Source organism: Camarhynchus parvulus, chromosome 2, assembly GCF_901933205.1.
Source record: "Camarhynchus parvulus chromosome 2, STF_HiC, whole genome shotgun sequence".
NCBI lineage: Eukaryota > Metazoa > Chordata > Aves > Passeriformes > Thraupidae > Camarhynchus > Camarhynchus parvulus.
In genome coordinates, this window is record NC_044572.1 from 120,005,208 (window position 1) to 120,029,480 (window position 24,273).

At 40.9% G+C, this 24,273-nt stretch overlaps 1 protein-coding gene across 2 annotated transcripts in view; it reads right to left on the reverse strand.

The window, feature by feature from the left end:
• Positions 1 to 24,273, reverse strand: part of STAU2 (staufen double-stranded RNA binding protein 2) — a 170,606-nt gene that overhangs the window by 67,944 nt on the left and 78,389 nt on the right. For both annotated transcript variants that reach the window (XM_030944056.1, XM_030944055.1), the window contains exon 12: positions 17,145 to 17,452. In XM_030944056.1, coding sequence (XP_030799916.1) covers positions 17,145 to 17,452 — 308 coding nt within the window. The remainder of the gene's footprint in view (positions 1 to 17,144; positions 17,453 to 24,273) is intronic.

A 24,273-nucleotide genomic window follows, 5' to 3' on the forward strand; every position in this document is an offset into this window, starting at 1 on the left:
GACCTCTGGATGTGATGTTCAGTTTCACAAAAGAGAAAATCAGCTGCCATCATAGCAGAGAGGATAATCAGTGCAGTAAGGTGCTTACTGCTCACTTTCCATCTGTTAAATCTTAACCCAGGTATGCATTTATACAGACAGCAGCACGTGCAAAGTGAGCAACTTTGCTTACAATGGCTGGCACTGAGAGGTGCAGAGAGACCTGTTTGTCTGATAGGAAAACTGAAATCAGGAGATGGGACTTTCTATTTAAAAAAAAGATCACATTTACATTGAAAACTACCTAGCTATCCTGTTCACATCCTCTATTCTGTAAATAAGATACATATTTTTTGTCAGCATAGGAGAGAGTAGCTTAGCTACACTGAGTTTAAACACTTAATACAACCCTCCCCCCAAATAAACAATAAAAATGTGATACAAATTAATAAATTAATTATTCAGAAATTAACACAATGCAGAGCCTTACAAAATAATGTAAACTATAGCTGACATGGTTTTTGCAGAAACAACTTGTCTGCCATACATATAACAGGTAAATACTGTGTTTCCAGAGGGAGGAGCTTTAATTAATTTTATCATTCACGTCAAAGGAAACATGAAAAAACTGGCAATCCTGAGATCTCCTGTTTTCATCACAGGGCCTAAAAAGTAGGAGGGAGGTGAGAAGGTGTGTTTTGCTAATAACATACCCTAAGGATGAGCATGGTATGGAGCATTAGTGGAGGAGCTTGTGTCTTGTGTACAACCAGAATGACTGATGACATGAGAGAGCAACTTGGTTACTTTGGAAAGACAAAGTTGCATGAGTTTGAAATAACTTTCCAGCAACAGCATGAATGGAAATAAGTTCTCAGGAACACTCTTTTTAAGGACTAAGGTTGTCACTGAAGTGAAGAGTGAAGCAAACATTAATGATTCTCTGTTTACAAACCACGTGTGAAAGCCCCAAACGCTGCGTTAATGAAGGGAGAACAGGATCAGTGTGAAACTGTGAATAGAAAATCAGCTGCCTGAATTGGCTAAGAAATCTGAGGCTGGTACAGACCCTAATGTTGTGCACTAACCTAGAAATAGGGCAATATGCATCAAGAACCACCCTTCTTTAATTAAAACAAGAAACAACCATTTCACTTCTGAAAATTACCCTGCTCCGTTGTGCTTTCAGTGTTGAGTGAGACTGAAGGAGAAGATATCCAAATAAACCCTCTCTTAAAGCCTCAGCTTCAGTCACAGAGAGGGGAATAAACTCTAACTTGTCTCCTTTCTCCTTCTTCACCTTTTCTTGTTGCCTCTCTTTTTAAGGGTTTTTTCTTGAGAGCTGAATTCCCTTACTATAATTAAAACTAAACCCTAGTCTGCTATGAATTCACCACCGCACCTTCACATTTTTGCCAACTGAAACTTCCAGTCTTTCAAAGTTTGGGCTCTATTCCAAGCCAAGGTCTGTAGCTAAGTTATCAAGTCACATTAGGATTTACCGAGAAAGATTTTGGCAGAGAATGCAGTCCGGTGTGTTCAGTGCTGGCTGCAGTATTTTGAGAGATCCTGATAGCTTTTAAACTTTCTCATACATAAATCCCCTAAATTCTAAAATTGGCTATCAAAATATAACTCACATTTTTTCCACAGACCAAGTTACATGCAGGGATATGTGGGAGGATTTCAAACTCTTATTTGCAAGATGCCAAGCAGACAAGCTAAAACGTTACCAAGGTGACATCCATACCACACCTGAGGACCCACACACTACCAGTAGCCAGTTATTCTCTGTTTACCTTCTTTCCTTTCAGAAACTGAAACAAAAAAGAGGGACCTGGCTGTTTCTGGAGACAAGAAGAGCAGTGCTTGAATAAAGGGCTTGAAATAGGGAGAAAGGTAATGATGGCCATAGAAGAAAGCTAGTTTAGATAGAATTCTGGCCCAGCTAGTTGGATAGCTTGTGCTACATTTGCATTTGTTTTCCTAATTCTCCATACTCATAAGTCAATTTGGAAACACTCTTGCTGCAGCAAATACTACCTCCTGCAGTATGCTTTGTGAACAAATAGGCTACATTTCCATATTGCATACCTTTCCTTATGGTAACTCATATGAGAATGATTTTTATGTTTCTTTTTTTCACAGAACGCTGCCACCATTTTGACTTCCTTTAAGGTCAAAAATAGGATATGAATAGATGGTCTGTAGTCCACAGAATCATTTCTGAAATAAATGGAAACTATAAAACCACTTCTTGTAGATCTACCTTGGGTCACTGCCATCAACTGTGGTTCTGCCTACCTTCCCTCAGAAGTTAGGTGATTAAGAAAACCTATAAACCAAAATGCAATGAAGTCCAGGTGCTTTGACTTTTACATGAGGCTCTCTCTGAAGATCAATTCTTGCTATCATCTTGTTCTGGTTTATCTCTCCCTCTATTTCACATTCTCAACATATTTTCTTTCCTTTGGCTAGTCATGTATAAATCAAGGTTTGGAGACCTAGAAGTCTTTTCCTACACAACACAGCAATTTGATGTCAAGTTGATTTTCAGTAGCAGGACACCTGCAAGTTTCTGAGAGCCAAGTAAAGACTCTAAATTATCAGGTAGCCTGGAGTTGTGCAAATCAGAAATGTCCCTAAAATTGTCAATAAAATCCTGCTTGACTTGCTGTCATTCTTGGAGAAAACTTTTTTCCCTTTAAATACAACAAAAAATAATAGTTGCCTTGAAAAATGAGTAAGTTTTGCAGGAAATAACTCAATAAAAAGGTGTAACTTCTCTTCCAAGCACAATGACTGTAAGTTCACATGGATAGAAGGAGTTTTCCTATTTCCTGACTTCTGCCTAGCGGCACACAGTGGCAAAGATGTTACTGAAGCATAAAAAGCTGTACCCAGTCCTGACTGGGATGGAGCTACTTTGCTTCATAGCAGTTTGCTTAGAGCTATGTTTTGGCTTTGTGACCAAAAGTGTGGGTATTTATATAATACTTATTGCTGAGCTGTGCTCACACAAGGGCTTTTCTGCTTCTCACACCACCCCACCAGCAAGAAGGCTGGGGATGGGTAAGAAGCCAGGAGGGGACACAGCCAGGACCCCAGCTGAGCAAAGGGATATCCCACACCATATGGCATCACACTCAGCACACAAAGCCAGGGGAACAAGGAGGGTGGGGGTGTTTGGAGTGATGGTGTTTGTCTTCACAAGTCACTGTTATATGTGATGGAGCCCTGCCCTCCTGGGGATGACTGAATACCTGTCTGCCCAGGGGAAGCGATGAACGAATGATTTGTTTTTCTTTACTTGCACGTGTGGCTTTTGCTTTCCTTATTAAGCACTCTTTATCTCAACCAACCCTTGAGTTTTTGCACTTTTACCCTCCTGGTTGTTCTCCCACATCCCGCTGAAGGGGAGTAAGAGCAGCTGCACGGAGCTGATCTGCCCACCAGGATATACTTGTAACAATCCCTTCTGGCCAGTGTGTGGCATGAGGAGTTAGAGATAACAGCTGACTTGATCAGAGCATGCTATACCAAATTTATATCTGTTTAGCTATTAGTTGTCAGGCTCCTGTGCTTGCCTTGGGGCTTCCTTGCCTGGATGCAGATTAGTAACTAGTGCTCACTAGTAACTGCTTTTTGCTTTTTGCCTCTGTTGTTTCCTTTTCTCCTTATCATCCTATCCTGTTCTGCCTGGGAACATACTGATAACAGGAATGGGCTGGCAGACAGCCAGGGCACAGCTCCCATTCCTGTGCTGGACAGGCTGGAACTCAACTTCACAAGACTGTGACTGTGGCTAAAATCGTGATGGTACAACCAAAAACACACATGGCCATGGAGAAGTCTATACTAGAGCAGGTACTCCCCTGAAGGGAGAATGGCCTATGGATATTGTCATTCTGGAGCAGTTACATCCCCAAAGGATGGTGGTCTGTAGACAAGCCCACACTGCCCATGTGAACTGTGGGCCTCTGTGTAATCTCAGACTGGAGGAGGGACAAGGGGAGGAGTTCATTGCAATGCTGAATCCTATGGTCTGGTCCAAAGGGATGAGGCCTGAAGATTGTAATGGAAACACCTTTAAATGGTTGTAACCCAGGATCTGAGTTGCATGTCATGGGAATTACTATAGCAGGAACCCCTTGTTGCTAGCCAGGCAAGGAGAAAAGGGAGGAGTTTGCTGCAAACCCTATTATGTTTTGTTGTTAAACCCTGTAATTTGGCCCAAAGGAACCAGAGGTGGAGACTGTCCAAGGAATACCTTTAAACTTTTGCAACCCAGGATGTGAGTAGCATGCTATGGAAATTAGCACAGCAGGAACCATCTGAACCAATGGAAGACAAGCCTTGCAATATATGAAAGTACAGCAGCAACCCAACCTGAGCTGGCTTTGGCACCCCGTAACTCCATGCATCACACCACCTCTCCTGTCCTGAGCAAACTGATTGAATACAGGTTTAATAACAGATTGACTACACATGGACTCAATGGACAATTTGTGGACTTTTAAAGGGGTGATCCACAGACTAAGGTAATGATTTCCATGTATATATTCCAGGATGGGTAAGAGGAGGTGGTTAATGAGGGAGAATCTGTTGGATAATGTGGGACCTGAGCACAGTGTCAATAGTATGGAATAAAAGGTGGATTACACTGGTTTTGTCTGGGATGGGGCTTTATAAAAGCATGTATAGTGCTAAGTTTTGGATTTGTGACCAAAAGACTGTTGACAACATACTGGTACTTTACCAGCTGCTGAGCAGGGTTTGGACAGCACCAAGGCCTTTTCTGCTCCTCACCCCTTCCCGTCAGTGAGCAGTCTGGGGGTGTACCAGGAGCAGGGAGGGGATACAGCCAGGACAGCTAACCCCAACTGACCAAAGGGATATCCCACATCCTGCTCAGTGATAAAAACTGGGGACAGGAGGAGGGGGACAGCATTATGGCACTTGTGTTCCCAAGTCACCGTCACACGTGATGGAGCCTGAGGTGGTGCCAGGAGGTGCCTGAACATCTGCCTGCCCACAGGAAGTGGTGAATGAATTCCTTGTTTTGCTTTGCTTGCACACACAGCTTTTGTCTTCATCTCAACTCCTGAGTTTTATCACTCATGCCCTTCTGATTCTTTCCCTAATCCCACCAGGGGGGAGAGAGTGAGCAGCTGTGTGGGGCTTAAGCTGCCCACCAGAGTTAACCCACAACAAAAGCCTATAGTAATTGGAACATCAGGCAATAGTTTGGTAATTGGTGAAAGTGCAAACTTCCCATTAGAAAAAATCCCCACAGCTTTCAGAAGACACAGAAACTGAGATAATGAGGGCTTTGTCAACCATTTCTAAAGGTGTTTATACTCCCTGAGGGTAAGAGACAAACATTGCTGTTGAGATTATTGTACTGGCCATTGAGCATGGCACAGTACAAGCACACAGGAGATAATACCCTTCTGCCAAAAGCCAGGCTTTAATACTTCTGGTGAAGACAGAGCCCAACATCATTCCACACATCATTTTACAAAAATTGATCTGACCAATGAGCAGGAACAGTGATAGTACACCTGACTAAGATCTCAGGCACCAGGACAGGAAACAAAAGCCCAACTCCACTGCTTGTTTTACAGAAGCAGGTATTGATAATATATGGCAGCACAGTCACTCTCAAGCTACCTGAAGGGAGTTAAAGAATAAGAATAAGAATATAATCATTATATTTTTAATATAAGTTCAATAAATCCCACTACCCTTTGAGTGTTAACACTGAGGCAAATCAGCTGATCACATTTCCCTCTGGGCCTGACTGTACACTGCTATTTTAGAATAATTTCACTTATATTTGCAGTCTGGTCAATCCTGCTGGGAAAGAAATCCCCAATGGTTCTGAGGGTGTGGGGAGGGAAGGGGTTAGATGTACAGTTACAGACATAAAATTATAAGAGGTCTTGGCTTCAAATGTGGGCAAATAAATACTGTCTTTAACAGTCTTATTTCAAAAGTATTCTTCTCTAACACAATCATGCAAACATCTTCACTTTTTAATATCTTAATTTTTCCCGATTTTTGGAGATAGGATCTTCAAAGAGCCATTTATCTGAAAACATTTTACGGACATAGCTTTCAAATCTGTTTCATATTAATGATGCCAAGAAGTCTGATGCTGTAATTTTAAAAGCTTGATTATTATTTGGGTTTTCTACTTTGAACAAGTGATGGGACTTTTGTATTCTTTTGCATACTAGCCCATTTTCTGGGATTCCAGTCCCAAGCTGACAGTGGCCACAAACTGTGTCCACAGCCAACACATTTAAGGACAGAATGGTATCATCTGGATTTACATTCTTGTTTTTACCACTTGCTGCACTTTCCCTCTTTGGCTTCAGCTGGAGATTTGCTAAAACACACCTTTTGATTCATTCATTTGCAGGGAGCTTTGAAAATACACTCTCTCTGGCAGCTAACACTATAACAACAACTATCTTCATAATGATAGATTCAGTGCACAGAACCCTTCCCTCCATCAAACCAATAAACAGCCCAAGTTTGCAAAACAGTATGTAGGGTGCCCCAGCTAGTGAAGTGGAGGTAAGGTACCTAATCTGCACAGGTGTATATGAAAATCCCAAACAGGTTCTACCTTTCCAGATGACTTTACAGTTTTAAATGACTTCCTATTAGCACCCATAGGGCCTGTGTCAATTTTGAAAATGGTATTTAGGTGCTTTTTAAAAATCTGACCTCTCAGAGAAATCATCAATCATGTACAGATGAGACCAAAACTACAGGTCTTTCCTTGAAATCCACTAAGGGTAGAATTTCCCTGAAATTCTCCTCACATGCATACCTCAGTAGTGTGACCCAAGCACTCCTACACTGATTTCCAAATCCAACCTCCACCAAGTGTTTTGTTTTGTTTAAGGCCACTGTAGGAAAATGTTTGAGCTCAGTGTCAACCCTAATACAAGTGTAGAAGTTTAATTTCAGTCTAGTCCTGCCAACAATTCAAACCCATGCACTGGAATGCATGAACCACAAGAAAACCTGACTCTAGAGCATCCAGCAGGACCTCTCCTGTGCGTGCAACTCTTCAGAAATGTGTGCCATTGGGGAAAGGAGAAACATTTAGAAATGCCACACCATAAAACATTGAAGTATCCATGTATAAAATGGAACAGTTAACGAGTAAACAAATGTGGAGGGGAAAAGAAAATTGTGTAACCATTGCAATCAAAGGAGAACATCACATAGAAACTATATCCTGTGTGAGGTTTTGTTATAGAGCCACGACGGAGGAAAAGTTAAGACCTCCAAACCCTGCCAATGTAGCAAGTCAAATATGCCTACAGCCACGTTCTGGGACTAATTGCGGGCACTCAATCCTGGCATTTTACATTTTTTAATGATCTTTGCTTTGTGGAAATTCACAGTGGAATTTCCTACTGGACTACCTGCAACTTGTGTTTTGCTTCAGTAAAAACTGGAGGCTCAAGTTATACATGTATAAACAGCTTCTCTAAATGTTTCCATTTAAACAAATTCTCTGAATAATTTACTGCACTTAAATGGTCAGCAGAAAAAACTGTAACTTTCCTAGTCTGGTTACAGAACAATGGCCAAAATACCACATAGTCACTTAAAAATAACAGTTTTTACCAAAGCTGAATTTTCCTTTAAACCATTTCCAGGCAAAGTCTGCAAAACAATTAACTGGGTAGATAGCATTCATAAATACGAAGCAAGCACTAAAATGCTTTATTCAGAGTTTGTAAAGGCTTGCTTAAAGAATTTGTGTTTAATTATCACAGGTAATTTGAAGCCTGACCTTTGAAAGTATCCAAGCTAAACACCTGTTCTTCAGTAACACTGAGCTGCTGCTTATCAATTACAGATGTCTTTAGAATAATAAATCATAAAGAATGAAAATGCAATTTTTTACTACTTATCTATACATTGGTCCCAATAACTTAATATTAAGGGCTTACAATAGAACATAGCTGAGATCATATACAAACAGTTTAGAAGAACTTAAGTTAAATAAATGTGTTTTAAATACATGCCCCCTGCAGCTAAAGCAGTTCAAGAAAACCATTCAAATAAGCAAATAACATCGTTTACATTTAGAAATGAAACATCATATGAGTATTTATTGATTTTCTTAAAAAATTCAAAAAATACATTGTAACAGAACAGAATGTATACGCTCTTCAATGAAAGACAAAAACTATGGTTATCATCTGGACCAGAATACAAATACATGCTAACAATTTAAAAATCATTTTGGGTCATTCAGGAAACATGAAACAAGCTAGCTGTTTGGAAATGCAGTAGTCTTCTCCTTTAGTAAATATGCCTGAGAAAGTTAACCTGTAAAGATATCGGCTTTTAAACTCTAAAACACAAAGAGCTTTCTAGGCTGAAATGGTGAAGAGACCTGTGATATGCACCTGACAGGCCACTGAGCCATTTCCCACAGAGATTCTGTTCACTGCTCCACCTCAGCTCAGCCATCCAGCAGTGGCAGAGTTTCACATCAATACCAGGCTTATTGAAGTGAGGTGTTAAAAAGCATGCTAAGATGATGTAAAACCAGCAGTTACATACACAGCGGATAGATGTTAATAATCAAGATTCCGTACCAAATTCCTTGCTTTGTATTAGGGCCAAGTAAAAAGTAGTAGTCTGGTTCATGGATGAAAAGGATTATATTTTTTGGCTCAAGGTAAGACCCTTTAAAAACAGTTTCTACAAAAGCATCTAGAATCAAAGCATGAGGAAAAAAAAACCCCAGGACAAACACAACTAATAATTTTACAGTAACCACATACTGTAGGCAAGGAGGACCCAAAACAGTAACATAAATTGTGCATCAGTTCTATGAAAATAAACCATTACTAGGAGACACAAGCAATCTGACAAGATGTGAAAGTGAGCAGTGAAAACTTCATGGATTGAATTTCTTTTCATCAGAATTAATCTGTTTCTACTGCAGGCAGGTAATAAATGGAACTCAGGAAAACTGAATTCCTATTAACAGCTTAACTCTATTACAGTGAAGCTGAGGCTATTACTGTTTCTTTCATTAAGAGACATTCAAATGAATGAAGCAAAAATGACATTTCAAAAATGAAGACCAAAAGAAAGCTGAATGTACATTTTAGACAAAAACAGTGTTAGGTCAAATCCACAACTGGTGATATCTGATGTAAGAAAAAGTAATTTAACTATGCTGCTTATACCAACAGAACATCTGACACTATTTCGTGAATTCTAGCAGCTTTTTTAAAGTCACTCAACAACTGCATACCTTGTAAATTACATGGGCTTTGACAAAAAAGTTCATTATCAGGCATGCAAAAGGAACCTCCCATTTTTAGAATTTAGTTACATGATCAAATTACATATGCTAAAGCATACAAAAACAACTCTTCAAATGAAGCAAATTCACAATTCTGAAAAGGAAAAAAACTCCAGACAAAATAAAAACTCAAAACAAAAACCTGTGACAGGAAAAAGTATATTTCTACATATATCTCTGACAGTTCAACACCATAAAATGAGCCACTATCCATATACACGTGTAATTCTGCACGTAATGGGATAGGGAAGAGGCTTCCCCTTCCTAATTTCCACACCACAGAAACGACTGGATGTACTACAGAGGCTGCCCCTGTCCTATGAAATATAGGGTACTTGGCATTGCTGGATACAGTGTTCAAGGACTCAGGCACTGACTCAGCATGTTTAATCATACATTCTCTAGTATTGACCATGATGGCAAAAACATTCTGCATTGCTCTGACACCAGCTTGGCTTCTAGGCTGCACCTTCTGAACAAAACACCATTCTCAGGTGTCCTGGTTCCAGCCAGGAAAGGGTTAACTTTTGCAGTAGCCAGGAGGAGGCATGACTAGGACCTGGAGGTTATTCTCTAACACCTCACATCACTGCTGCAGGGAGGGAGTCTAGGGGAGAAAGGGGTCCCTTCTGGTCAAGTAGTGTGGCAGAGGGAGTGGCTGGGTATTGTCTATTGGTGGGGGGGCTCTGTGTGATTCTTGTTCTCTGTCATTAATATTGGTCAAATTCTTATCTCACGGCTGTTTCCAATAAGTTGTTCTTATCTCAAGCTGTGATCTTTGCCTTTTGTGCCTCCAATTTTCCTCTCCATCCAGTTTAAGGGGTGGGAGGAGGGGAAGGGAGGAGCGAGTGAGTGGCATGTGGTTTGGAGAGCCTCAGTGGGAGCACTAAACTGGGGAGTACCATTCCTAAATCACTACAACCCTACTGGGCACCCAGTGTGTGGCATCAAGGGTTGGAGTAACAACAGATCTGTCCAGAGCAGCTTGGAAACAAATTCAATCTAAGCATTTGTTGCATTAACTCCAGAGCCACTGGTCACAACGCTGCTTGGTCTGTTCATGTGGTTGTGGTACCTAACCCTGTACTCACATATTCCCCTATATTCCCATATGTGGTCCTTGTGATGTTCTTTTTCAGAGCAGGGAGAGGGATTGGAGTTGCTTTTTTGCTGTATTATGGGATATCAGTCTATGACTGATCAAGGGCAATGAGTGTAATTTCAAAAGTGTATTCAGTGCTGCTCTCCTACCTTTACTTTAGGCACTGTCTTTGGGAGTCAATTAATAATCACAGTCTGTAGGGAACAGCAGAGGATGATTTTCCCCAGTCTTTCACCTCCTTCTCCTCCTTCAGCTGTTACAACAGCTTTTGAGAATTTTGAATTTCCCTTGGATGTTAAAGAAAGCATTTTCTTGTGGCTAAGACTCACAGGTCTCCTCAGTCCACCTCATGTTTAGAGTCAAGAAACAGATTTCTAGGAAGTTCATTCAGAGATCTGCACCAAGGGTGGATAGTCATGAGTGGCATGAAATGTGGCAAAAAATGAAGCAGTTTTTTTTTTAAAATCTTCTGCTCCAGTGGTTTGGAAGTTCATCCCTGAACAACTACAGGATCCTGCTAAAGTGACAGAATATTTGCAAGGAGCATGCTGTGGCAGCTCAAGAAAGAGGCAACTTATTGTAGCGTGCTGGGCCTGGCTACTCTTTACCGGACACAGTCCAATACTGGACAGCACCCTCAGAGGGAAGAAAACAGACCTAGAGGCACTGTGGCCTGATTTGCAGTTGAACCCAAGGAATCACCTGGGCCAGCAGTAGTTGACCCTATAAAGGAGCAGAAATCCAAATCAGCTCATTTAGTGAGGGATAAAGAGGAAGTAAAGCCCTCACAACAGGAGGAAGAGGCAGGGCAAGAGATAATCACCTGATTCCCAGGTGTATTAAGTTTGCATGGCCTAGGTTTTGGGGGGGCTGGGAGGGAGGGGCTACAAGGGTGGCTTCTGTCAGAAGTTGCCAAGAATTTCTCTCCATGTCCAGCAGAGCCAATCCCTGGCAGTTCCAAAGATGGATGTGCTCCTGGCCAAGGCTGGGCCAATTAGAGGTAGTAATACCTCTGAGAAAACATATTTAAGAAGAAAGATAAATAAAAAAACTGTTGTGCAGTTGAAATTGCGGCTGGAAAAGGGTGGAGTGAGAACATGTAAGAAAAGCTCTGCAGACAGCAAGGTCAGTGCAGAAGGAGGGGCAGGAGGTGCTCCAGGCACCAGAGCTGGGATTCCTCTGCAGCCTGTGGTGAGACCATGGTGAAGCAGCTGTGCCCCTGCAGCCCATGGAGATCCATGGGGATGCAGGGATTTGCCTGCAGCCTGTGGAGGAGCCCCACACTGGAGCAGGTGGGTGCCTGAGAGGAGGCTGTGAGCCCATGGGAGACCTGTGGAGAGTGGGGCCCTGCTCCTATAGTGGAGCAGCCTGGCTTTGAAGGACTGCACTCCATGGAAGAGTCACCCATGCTGCAGCAGCTTGGGCATGGACTGCTGCCCGTGGGATGGAGTCACACTGCCGCAGTTTGGGGAGGACTGCAGCTCATGATATAAACTCATGTTGGAGAAGTTCATGAAGAGTCTCCTGTGGCAGGGACCCCACAGTGCAGCAGGGGAACAACTCCTCTCTCTGGGCAGTGGGAGAAGCCACAGGTGATGAACTGACCAAACTCCCCATTCCCTCTGTCCCTTTGCTGTCAGTGGGAAGGAAGGAGGGGTGAGGGTATGAGAGATGAGGTAATATTTTGCTGAAGCCAAAATGTTGTTAAGTGAAAGTTGCTGGTTCTATGTGGTGTTGTTTGAGGTTTGGATTTGTTCTGGTTAGTTTGTTGGGTGTTGCTGGGAGAGGGGTGGAGTTGAAGACCTGACCAAAATGAAGCAGAATGAGAGGGGAGGAGACGGAAAGGAAGCAGCCAGGAGATAATGTAAACCCCTGACTAGCCAGCCAATGGGAAGGGGGTCAGGGACCACCCCCTAGATGGGAAAAGGTATATTTTGTAGCCATTCTGTTGAAAGGTGTGTGTGCTCAGCTCTAGGGGAGAGAGGTACACACCTGGCTTACTTAAATCATTACTAATAAACAGTTTTCTTTTGCTTTGACAAAACTTTGTCCCCATTTAATTGTATCTAAAAGGTGAGTTCATTTCTAACAAGGGGAAGGTGTTTTCAAGGTTCTTATTGTATTTCTCATTATCCTGCTCTGATTTTGTTAGTAATACATTCAATACCTAGCTCTAAGTTGATATGCATTGGGGAGTATCTGTTTTGCCCATGATGGTATTTGATGAATGATCTCTCCAATCCTTACCTCAACCCATGGACCCTTCATTATTTTCTCTCCCCCATCCAGCTGCAGAGGAGAAAGTGGGTTTGGTGGGTGCTTGGCATCTGACCACTACACCAGGTGAGCAAAAATACATCAGCCACAAGAGCCCCAGGCTGCTCCTGTGCTGGGACATTGTGTCCCACAGTATGAAACTAGGTAGTAATGAAGCCAAGCCTGGAATCCCTGTCACAGGATACAGGTATTGACAATGGGATTGGGAAGAGGACAGAAACTCTCAGCCTCTGGAAGTGACTCCTGTCAAGCAGAGGGAAGAGCATTCTCTCAAGGATGATCTAATAGTGTGTCCAAGAAGGTGGAATGCCATGGAGAAAGGTATCCAGTACCTGAGAGAGTTAGCTGTGCTGGAGGTACTTTAAAGAGCAGTTCTCTGTAGCTCCAGATGAGGTCCAGAGTACACAGTCCATGCGGTGGAAGTTTGTGCAGAGCACGGCCATCATCATACGCCATTGACATTAATGGCAATGAAAGGAGAACAAACAGTGCTTCAGGTGACTACCTGACTCTGGCAATATGAAGATCATGTTTTTGCTGCCCTACCAACCTGCACCTCAGCTGTGCAAGACTGTCCAAGATGGCAGACAGATCTGAAAGACCTGAACAAGCTAGAGAGGACATGTCCCATGGCCCACTAGTATGGACCAGAGTTCTTGCTATCGTAGCAAGGGCCCCCTGCTTGAGAGAGAGGGTGCACACCACAAGGTAACCTGTGGTTTTACATTGCATGACCATAGAAAGGACATGAGGAAGTGAAATGGAAAACCCACCTGTGCCCTAGCAGCATGGGTACATGATTTGAGAGGAAGAATAACCACTGTGGAAATTCCTTCAAGGATAAATGCTACTCCAGTTTCCAGTGGACAAATACTCAGACAGAACAGGAGGGCTGATGTTGCTTGAATCCACTTGAAGTACCTTCAGTTCAAATTTGTGGGCAACAAATGACCAGAACTGGAGGGGTCCTGCCTCCAGCAAGGTGGAGGAAAGGGACAATCAGATCTCTTGGATTGCGTGGATCTGATGGCTTGGCACACCAGACCCACAGGAGTTAAGGCTTTACTTGACACCAGTGCACCACGTATTCTCATGCTACCAAGATATGTAGGGGCAGAATCTGTTTCTGGGGTGACAGGGGATCCCAAGAGCTACCTGTACTGGCAGATGTACTGAACCTGACTGGGTATTGTGAGACACTGGAGGAGATTGCCTGCCCAAAACATTTTGGGGGTGTATGTGGGCAAAGGGGCAGGTTGAGCCTTGCCCTGGTGGGGCAATGCTCTGCTCCACACACCCCATCCTCTAGAGCCTGTATCCCAGCCCCATAGTGACTCCCAACCACAGGCACACTGGAGGCAAAGCTCCTCATCCCATCTCTGAAGCCCTAACCAAGCTCCTGAGTGGCTGCCAGACCAGAAGCCTCACCTGGAGGAAGGGCCCAGGAAAGCCAAAGGCTACTTAAGTCAGGACACCAGGCAAGCACATCTTGACCCTACCTTCCCTTGGATTTTATATCAGCTGAAAGATCACTGGAAGCCAGCAGTGGTAGCTGTATTCATTCTTTTCTGCATCTTTTCTCTCTTTCTCTTTTTCTCTTTCCTCTCCTTCTTATAATGCCTTCTTCTCAAAGTTTGAGTAACTTAAACTTAGATTGATTGGAGTTTGCTAAGTTGATCAGACTTAGAGTTTGCCAAGTTAAGGCTTGGCAGAATGTTTTATGTTGATTGAATGTTGCTCTAAACTTCTGCCAAAGTTCTCTGATTTTCTGAAATTTGCCAGTAAAGTTTTTGTTGTTTTTATCTCTTGAGAATACCTTGTTGGTACTTCTCCCTTGCATCTAATTCAGGGTACATAAAAAAACCTGCAAGCCCTTTTAAAAGACTTGTCGAGTGAGTTCTGGGGTCTTACAGGAATGAATGGCAAAACCATCCCATTGTGATAGGCCAGAGGCCTTGTGCATCCTTGGCATAGACTGCCTCAGGAGTGGGTATTTCAAGTACCCAAAAGGACATGCAGTACACATGGAACCAACTGCCCAGGGGTGGAAGCACATTCCCACCATTTGCCATGGAATGATCCAGACTGCACTGGAAGAGAGTGAGGCTTCATAACACTTGCAATATATTGATGACATCATTGTGTGGGGCAACCAAGCAGAGGAAGTTTTTGAGAAAGGGGAGAAGATAATCCAAATCCTTCTGAAGGCTGGTTTTGCCTTAAAGCAAAGTAAGGTCAAGGGACTTGCCAGGAAATCCAGGTTTTAGGAATAAAATGGTAAGATGGATGTCTTCAGATTCTAACAGCCATGGTCAACAAAACAGCGTCTATGTCCCCATCAACCATCAAGAAGCAAATACAGGTTTCCCTAGGAGCTGTGGGCTTTTGGAGAGTGCATATTCCAGAGCTCAATCAGATTGAAAGCCCTCTATATCTTATGATGCAGAAGATGAATTATTTTAAGAGGGGTCCTGAAAAACAAGCTTCTGAACAAATTAAGGAAGAGATTGTTCATGTAATAGCTCTTGGGTCAGTCAGGACAGGACAAGATGTGAAAACTCTGCTCTATACTACAGCTGGGGAGAATGGTCCTTCCTGGAATCTCTGCCAAAAAGTACCAGGGGACACTGGAGGATGACTCCTGGGATTCTGGAGTTGGGGATACAAAGGATCTAAGGCCTGCTACACAACAACTGAAAAAAGGATACTGGCATCTCATGAAGGGATTCAAGCTGCTTCAGAAGTAATTGGCACTGAAGCACAGCTTCTTCTGGCCTCCTGACTGCCAGTGTTGGGCTGTATCTTTCAAGAGAAAGTCTCTTCCACATGTCATGCCACTAATGCTACATAAAGTGAGTGAACTGTGCTGATTATCCAGTGAGCTTGAACAGGAAACCCCAAAAGCTCAGGGATCTTGGAAATCATAATGAACTACATCCAGGGGTTTAGATTTTTGGGTGAGAACAGTCTGTGCTGTTGAATTGTGTAACATTGGTTGCTGAATGACACTGTATGCCATAACTGTGATGGACAATGAGTATGGACTGCTCCAGATGTACCAGTAGTGAAGTCATGATGCAGCCTGCAACCAGCTGACAGCATACCAGCTCTCCTGACCTGGGAGACATCTATGATGTGTCACCCTGTTCTTCTAAGTTCTTCTAAGCCTTCTGATGTTTACATTTTGGTAATGGAGTTTCTCACACACTTTTCATGTAAATAATGATTGTTTTGCATTCCTTTCTGGAGGAGGAGAAATTTGATGGACTGTTGGTTTAACCAGTGTGGCTGGAGAGGTGGCATTTTCATCCTCCAATCCATAGTCACTTTTGAAAGTCTATAAAATTGGAGTTTGGAAATAAACTTCCTTCTTTTTACCTTGGACATTTCAGCTTGTGCATGTTGTTCATTTCATGTCCTATTGTGACATCGATGAATAGAACCCACAGCCATAGACCAAATGAACTCAACAGACATCTTGGTGGAACAGCCAAGATTGACTAGGGAAATGATACCTCTGGCTTGTATACACATATATATAGTTGGAATGTGTAGGATCTGGGCATGCAGGATGGTACAGAACAAGGGGTGGATAATGTCCTGGTTCTGGCCAGGACAGGGTTAATTTTTGCAATTGCCAGGAGGGGCCATGCCCAGGACCTGGACATCATTCTATACCACCTCATGTCACTGCCATGTCTGGGGAGGGAGTCTCTTCCAGTCGAGTGAATGTGGCAGAGGGCATGGTCAGGTATTGGCTGTTCTCAGGGGGTTTCCATGGGAATTGTTCATTTCTTCTACCCTCTGTCATTAGCATTGTTGCTCTTACTGTTCTTTTCCTTATCCCATTGCTGTTTCTAGTACATTGTTCTTATCACAACCCATGACATTTACCTTTTTTGTTTCCGATTCTCCTTTCCGGCCCACCACAAGGGGAGGTGGGGGTGGGAAGGGGAGAGTGCGTGAGTGGCAGTGGTTTGGAGAGTGTCAGTGGGACACTAAATTGGATTGTACCATTCCTAAAGCAAAACATCAGTTTACATTTAAGAAGTGAAGGTGGGAAGCAAAGAAACTACTTGAATGACCTGGCCTAGAAGACAAATGCAAAGGTAAGGTGGTGCATCAGTAGCTTCTGGATCAGAGTCAAAGGGAGAAACCAAGAGGTGAAGACTCTCCAAGAGAAGTGCAAGTTAAAAGTATAATTTAAGCCTGTAATTATTTAAGGATAAGAGACATAGGAGAAAAAGATGGCCTGCAGTAAGATAAATGTAAGGTGGAAATCTGTATCTCCTGGACCCAGAAACTGCCTCAGACACCAGCTAATTTTACACGATAAGTTACATGCATGCCCACATTCAAGAGGGCAAGAGTGAAACCTTGATGGCAACGCTATGATTCTGGCTGAAGAGCTTCATTTTCCCCCTCCCATACCTGAAAGCCTTGAATCCTTGCCAAATATTCCAGCTGTTTTGAAGGCTGCACTGTAGAACAGGGGGAAGCAGGAGATATTCCTTTTAGACCTATGGCTTCGGCAGTTGGGGACGTTCCATTCATGAGAAGTTCCCTGGCAATGGTGGCCGTGCTATTTGTGGTAGGAGATATGCTGAAGAAAGAGCTAGAAGTCTGGCTCATTTCTTTGGATGGCATATAGCTTACAGTGGTACCAGGGGCTGATTTGTTGCGGCTTGCTTCCATCTCTTGATATACGTCAGGAGAGAGATGGAGAATTCCCTTTGGTGCTGAAAACAAAACCAAAGATCATTCTCATTACTTCAGAATGGGTTTGACATGTAGACAATTTTTCATTAACATATTTTACAGTGAAAAACAAAGCAAGAATTTAGAAGCAGTATTTTTTTTTACAGTAACTGTAAATGAAGTCATCTAATATATTTAGAAACAAAGCGGATCTGAAGGGGCCCTCTTCTTCCTCTTCCCCAACTCTTTTTAAAATGGTACAAACCTTAGTTTTAAAACTGAACTGTGGCTAGCATAGAACACACAATATGAACAAAAAAGGAACAGATGTTGCTTCAAAATAGTAGCACAATCATTATTTCCCTACATTCTTCTACCTCCTATCTGATACAATAATTTAGGCTATTTTTTCACAAATAATTGAAACTAGTCTATAACAGCACTGTTGCCACCAGAAGTAGTTTAGGTTATTTCTCCCACCTACAACTGGTACTTGTACTCCCCAGCTGCTCTCTTGCCAGCACCAGCACCTGTAGGCCCATGTAGGGATGTCCATGAGAATGAGCTGCTGGAGGTATTGGCTGTTCTCAGGGGGTTTCCATGGGAATTGTTCATTTCTTCTACCCTCTGTCATTAGCATTGTTGGAAGGGCAGTGTGGTTCCTTGCAGTAGCAGCACAGCCTCGAGTGCTGGCTTAAAGAGCTTGCTGAATCACAAGGGCAGCCTGGGGTTAAAAAATCTTAAATTGTCCTGCAGCCAGTGTTACTGTGCTAATGACTCTGATGTGACTGACTGCTCTGCAGTGAAAAGGAATCTATTTATTTATTTATTTATTTAGCTGCATATCCTACAGTTTTCATCCTATAGTTTTCAAATAGTTACTTGCCTTTGAGAACATTTATGCTGGAAAAGGGAAAGTATATATGTGTCCTACTTAATATCAAGAGGAGTCAAGATAAACATTAAAAGAGCTAGATTTATTTATGTGAATAACTTCTAAATATTTCCAGTGAGATGTAAATTAGGGATAATTTATCTACATTTGAACATTTTTAATACCTTTTCAGAAAATATCTCAACACTAAACCTGCTTGGAAACAGAAATACATACTTGATCAGTTTTGCTGATAGTCCTGTGCATGGAAATGTGCAGAATTAAGTCTGAAGTTTGCTAGTTTTCTTACACAATGAAGCATTTTTTGGAAACACAAATAACCAGTTGGCTGATACTAGAAGGAAACCTTTTTCTTATTATTAATGCATCAGAAAATGAGCTTGAAATGTGTAATTTCATATTAAGAACATACTTTAATCTTCTAGCATATAATATGAGTGAACCTGAGCCATATGGCATTTCATGCTAGGGATAATAAACCTGTTTGTTAGCTGATTTAGTAATCCCAAGAGAAATCAAAGGGTTCAATGTTTAATTCATTTGCAGTACATATTAAATTAATCTCAGAAAGTAGAATAAATTCAAAGAAGAGAAGGAAATTAATTTCCAGTACCTAGGAAAGATTCCTTTAATCCTAGAAGTGCAAGTAGTACTTTTAAATAAAATGACTACCACAAGGAGAAGACTCAGAAAATATTACCTGTAATTAATATCCTCATTTTCAACTACATGGTGAAAATGGAACTTCCTCAGTGCCGACTCAGCAAACTGCTTACAGGTGAATCTTTTAATTGATTTACTCATACATTTAGCTTTTAAATTCATATTGCTTTTAGAAATCTGGAACATCTGCTTATATCATTTACAAAGACATATCTGTTATTCACCTGATTGCTCTCCCCACCTACCTCCATAGGGCTGGGGAGTCTGGTTGGATCCTGAACATTAAGGCTGCTTTTACCAAGTTTAGAACTGGCTCCAAAGGCAGTAGACTGAGCTTCAGAGCTAAGCACAAATTTAAGACAATGCTGCAGGGAAAGATGGAGGATAGGATCCCTAACATTTCTTTTTCTTCATCTGGGACAATTTCAAACATAATCTAATAGGTAAACAACTGCGTAAATACACAGCATTATTTTATGGCATATACTCACTATACGAAAAGAGAGACTTGATACACTTTTCCTGAGGGTGTGACCTCCAAGGCCTACCTCTGCCTGGATTTTAAAGTCTTACACAAGATTTAAGATTAATGAAAATTGGAAAAAAAAAAAGATAATAAACATCTTGATAGTTGACGTTAGGCTACAAAACCAAACAGCAGTAAAAATACTGAGTGGCAGGTGTCCACCACCTCCTACGAACTGCCCACTGTAAATCTGATTTCCCACGAATATTTCAGAAACAGAAATGTAAACTGAACAAAAGATAAAACAGTCTACTTGTTTAGAAATAACATGATATTAGCCCCCCTAATAAATTTTAGAAAAACATAGTACAATGTTAACTTTAAAAAAAGTTTAAAGAAGTTTAAAATCAAGTCCAGTGCTGCAGATGTCTGTTCCATTGATGTAATATTACTTAAAACAAACATTTTACATGCTTTCTCAGCCATTTCACTGTTTTTACATGATCCACCCAAATATCTAACTGCTGTCTGGAACAATGGTTTGGAATACTTCCAGATTACTAAGCTTTCTAAATGTTAAAATAACTAATATGCAGCATATGATGAATAGAAAGATATTGAGCAGAGTATAGCAAATGCTCTTAAAGTACTGACTTTAATGGTGATGTTAAATTAATAATAGTACTTTTACACTTTGCAACACCTTACTGCTAAAGACTTCAAAGTGCTTTATAAGCAATAATCAATTTAAATCATACATTGGCTCTGAGAGGCAGATATTATATTACCATCATTGATTATCTCTGGAAACAAAGTAATGTAATATTCTAGACATTACATTAATGTAGTTGCAAGATATTACCTTTCTATATTCAAGGCCTCTGTTTCATGAAGCTTCTTACAAACATGTTTTAAAAGGCCTATAAAAACTTGGTCTCTTTGAAAACTTCTATAAAACATACATTAATTGTAATTCATTATCTATTTTTAATGTATTACTCAGGTTATTTTATATATCATTCCTCACTGATGCCTGTTTATTTCAACTCTGCTGTATTATAGGAAAGTGTATAAGTATATTTAGTTACAGTAGTAGAGTTATCAAATGACAAAGGATAAAACAACAACAACAGAGGATTAAGTGCAAGAACAAAAGAACCCTTTAGAAATTATCTTAATTTGTCTTCTAACAATCAGTTCATTAAAAAGCAGGGGAAAAAGAAATACTATCCTCTAACACCTTTATGCATTGCCTGAGAACATCTCCAGGCAAACATTTTCATTAGTTTTTACTTTTCATCTAAGAAAAAAACTTAGACTTTTGGGTCCACTAAATATTTATCCTATACAAGCTTCACCATACTCCACAGGAAGAATCATAATTATTAGGAATCCCAGGATCTATAATAGACCAATAACACTGCACCTTCTGGTGGACATTAACTTCGAAGCACATTTATGAAACATGTTAAAATAATTTCCATTTATATTATTTAAACCTGTGGGCAAATGTGCTACAAAAATATGCAGGCTAGCTATGCAATGTAATCACTAACATTTAAAAAACATGTCTTACTCATCATTGGCAGTAATTGTTTGCAGTCTCTCAAAATCTTCTGAAGTCTATGAAAACACACCAAAGACCTTTCTTACCGAAGAATAAATTTCTTCATCTTCCATTGTCTACTTTTGCTGTCACATACTAGATAACAGCAAAATAGCTTGGACTCCAAGGCAAATGAATGAATAAGATACAAGATGGCCCAATAATCCCTCACAAGCCTTGCCCTGGATATGTAATCTCAATGCTTTGATTGCACCTTTTTTCACAGCAGCTATAAATAGAGACAATCTCTAAAAGTTCTGTTTGAGTGATATCATTTTTATCCCCAACCCTTTCTCTTCAGTGTCCCCTTGGCTGGGAAGACAGGGGGACATTTCTACAAATGGGTCCTCCACTTTCTGGAGTTTGTGATAAACAAAACTAATCATTAGAAAACTGTCTGCATGGGTAATGGGGTGAAGAACAACAAGTGACAACTGAACAAGCCTCAATGTAATAAGACTCTGCAAAAATGGAATTTGCTGATACAGGAACAGTGACAAGTTACCCACAGCAGTGGGCTACTAAATTAAGAAAAGTTCAGAGTGATGACAGCATTGCCTGCACACTCACAGCTATTAGAGCCTACACAGGTACCACTGGTGTCCTATTTCCAATTTTCTGTTTCTCTCAGGAGGAGCAGAAAACATTGTAAGTTGAGATTTCAATTTTAACATGCAACTCCACAAGATGGCCTACAGAATCAGGCTTGTGATGTCAATCTCAATTACTTCTCTGGTTCAGGGGCACTCACTGACTTTTCACATTTATACTTGGTCTAAACCACAGCTTTATTCTTTCTTGGATAATACAGTTTTCTCCTCAAATTCTTGCTTATCTTACAAAAAAGCTACACTTGCTCATGTGTCAGAAGCACTGCCAGCTGCAATATGACTTCCCCTGACCCTGCTGAAGAGCACATGTTCTTTCCTGCACTACAACCAGTGACATGGGACATGGCACAAAGGAGTTTTCATGTCTTGTGCAATGATGCAGAGTAAACAGTGGTATAATTCTGTATATGATGAATTAAGTTTAGCACCCTGGTATTTCAAATAACCCATCACTAGATGAAGAAAAGACTCTTTATAAGGAAATAATTAGTATTTTTGGAACTGAATAAAGTACTTGACAGATAACCATCAAAAAGCTTTCTTTCAGATTATGCTATCTGTAGTCACATTGAATAAAGCCTTCTTATAAAGTGGTACATAAAGTACATGGAAAAATCTTGTAGCAAGCCTGTAAGAAGTTAGAACTGGATCTAATCCTGACTTCACAATTTTGTACATTAAAATGCACAAGAACTTAAGAGGCATGGGGGATACTCAAATGCAATAATTACTCCCTAGAACTGTCAGGTTCTCAACAGGCCCTAAAATACGGCCCATTACAAATCTATTGACATAAAAAAAGAAAATTTACAAAACTACTTCAAATAACTACTTCAATAATAAGACTGAAAAATGTAAATATTATAATAAGAAGAAATGATGGTTTAATACCCCACTCAGTGTAAAAGGCTATTTATATACAAGAATATTTTGAAATTTCATTACCACAGTAGGAATTCAGAAAAGGTCAGTCAGACAATTGAACAGGCAAATAGTATGGCCATTACGTTCTCAGCAATTCTCTACACACAATCTTGGCTTGAAATACCAAGCTGCAATCATTACTTACTTAACACAGCTATCCGTGGTATTTCTAAGTCACCAGCTACTGCAATATTCAGACATGAAAAAATGTTCTGTCATTACACAATGTCTTTCAGTCAAAAGATCTCGTCTACATGACCTTAAACAAACTGATGTTATATAAAGCAGCTCATTAAAATACAAGCTTTGTTTAACCTTAAAATAACCATGGTACTGAAGTATATACTATTTAGTTCTTCATGAAATCAGGTCTTGATACCCCTAATTTCACTTGGCTATTTTCCGTATAGCCAAAACAGAAATTGCAGTATTGCAGGACTTAAATTGTATGCATTTCTTAAATTGTATACATTTGGCATTTAAAGAACACGAGGAAAGTCCTTTGAATTCTCCCCCAGCTTCACTCCTGCTTGAATACATAAGATTTTGGTAAATAAAAAGACATAGTGTTTGCAGTGGAGAATTTCTACAGGATATTCTGTGAAATATTCCAATAGACAGATGAAACATCTACACTGTAAGTTTTACATGATAATTCCTGCATCATAATTTTCCAGCAATATGTCCATGTAACACATATCCAAAGATTAAGATTGAGCAGGTTCAGGAAAAAAGCAAGCAAAATACAGAAGGAAGGTCAGTATTCTTAGCAGTAAAGAGGATCAGCAAATTTGGAGCAGGAGCAAATCAAGCTAGTGAGCTGGCAGATCAAGGTGCTTGTAACAGCTGCTAGAAAGTGATATTTGTGGGGGTAAAGCAATTTAGGAGAGTGCCTGAGTGCAACTGGAGGCAACCTGTGCAGGCAAGACCATTCATTAACAGATTAGGAGGGGAATGAGAATGGTGATGATGAAAACAAAGGCCTGACCCACACGGAGAAGAGAAGAAATAATGAGCAGATCTACTAGACAAGGACACAGAGGCTGCTGAAGCTAAGAGGGCTCCATCAACAAGCACAGCAAATGTATGAGTGAGGAGGAAATCAGAGGAGAAAGCTGTGCTTGATGTTGAAAGGGCATGAAGAGTGGAGAATTAAGTTTTAGCGCTGTCAGCAACAAAGTTTCACTTCAGAAGATTCACTTTTTCAAGGACATGATTATTCTAGACTAAGGGTGAGGTACATGGTGCATTCCAGGTTGGAGGGAAGGGTGTTGGAAAAGGAGAAAAGACTCCAGAAAAGTGAAAGTATTTGGAGTAACACCGTACTGAGGTCAATTATGTGATACTGCTCCATTTTCTCACCTGAAGACAGACTACCAAAGGCAGATACTTAGCATAATTACATAATTAAATTTAAATTTGAGAGTTAACATCAAAAAAGAGCTCTGCATTTCTGCTTCATGTGCAGATTTTTCCAAAGGAATAGACTAGCAATCTTGAATAAATGCAGTTCATACCAGCCTTTTAGGAGACTGATAAAAACAAATGGATGCATTATCTGAAATCATCTCTATCCATAGAGCTGGCTGTCTCCTGCCATGGTGGCTGCTTCCTCTTTATACATTTCATACATCAAAAGCTGGATGGCTAAGCAGTTTCCCAGACAGGTGACTTGAGCTTCTTCTTGTCTTGAGGGC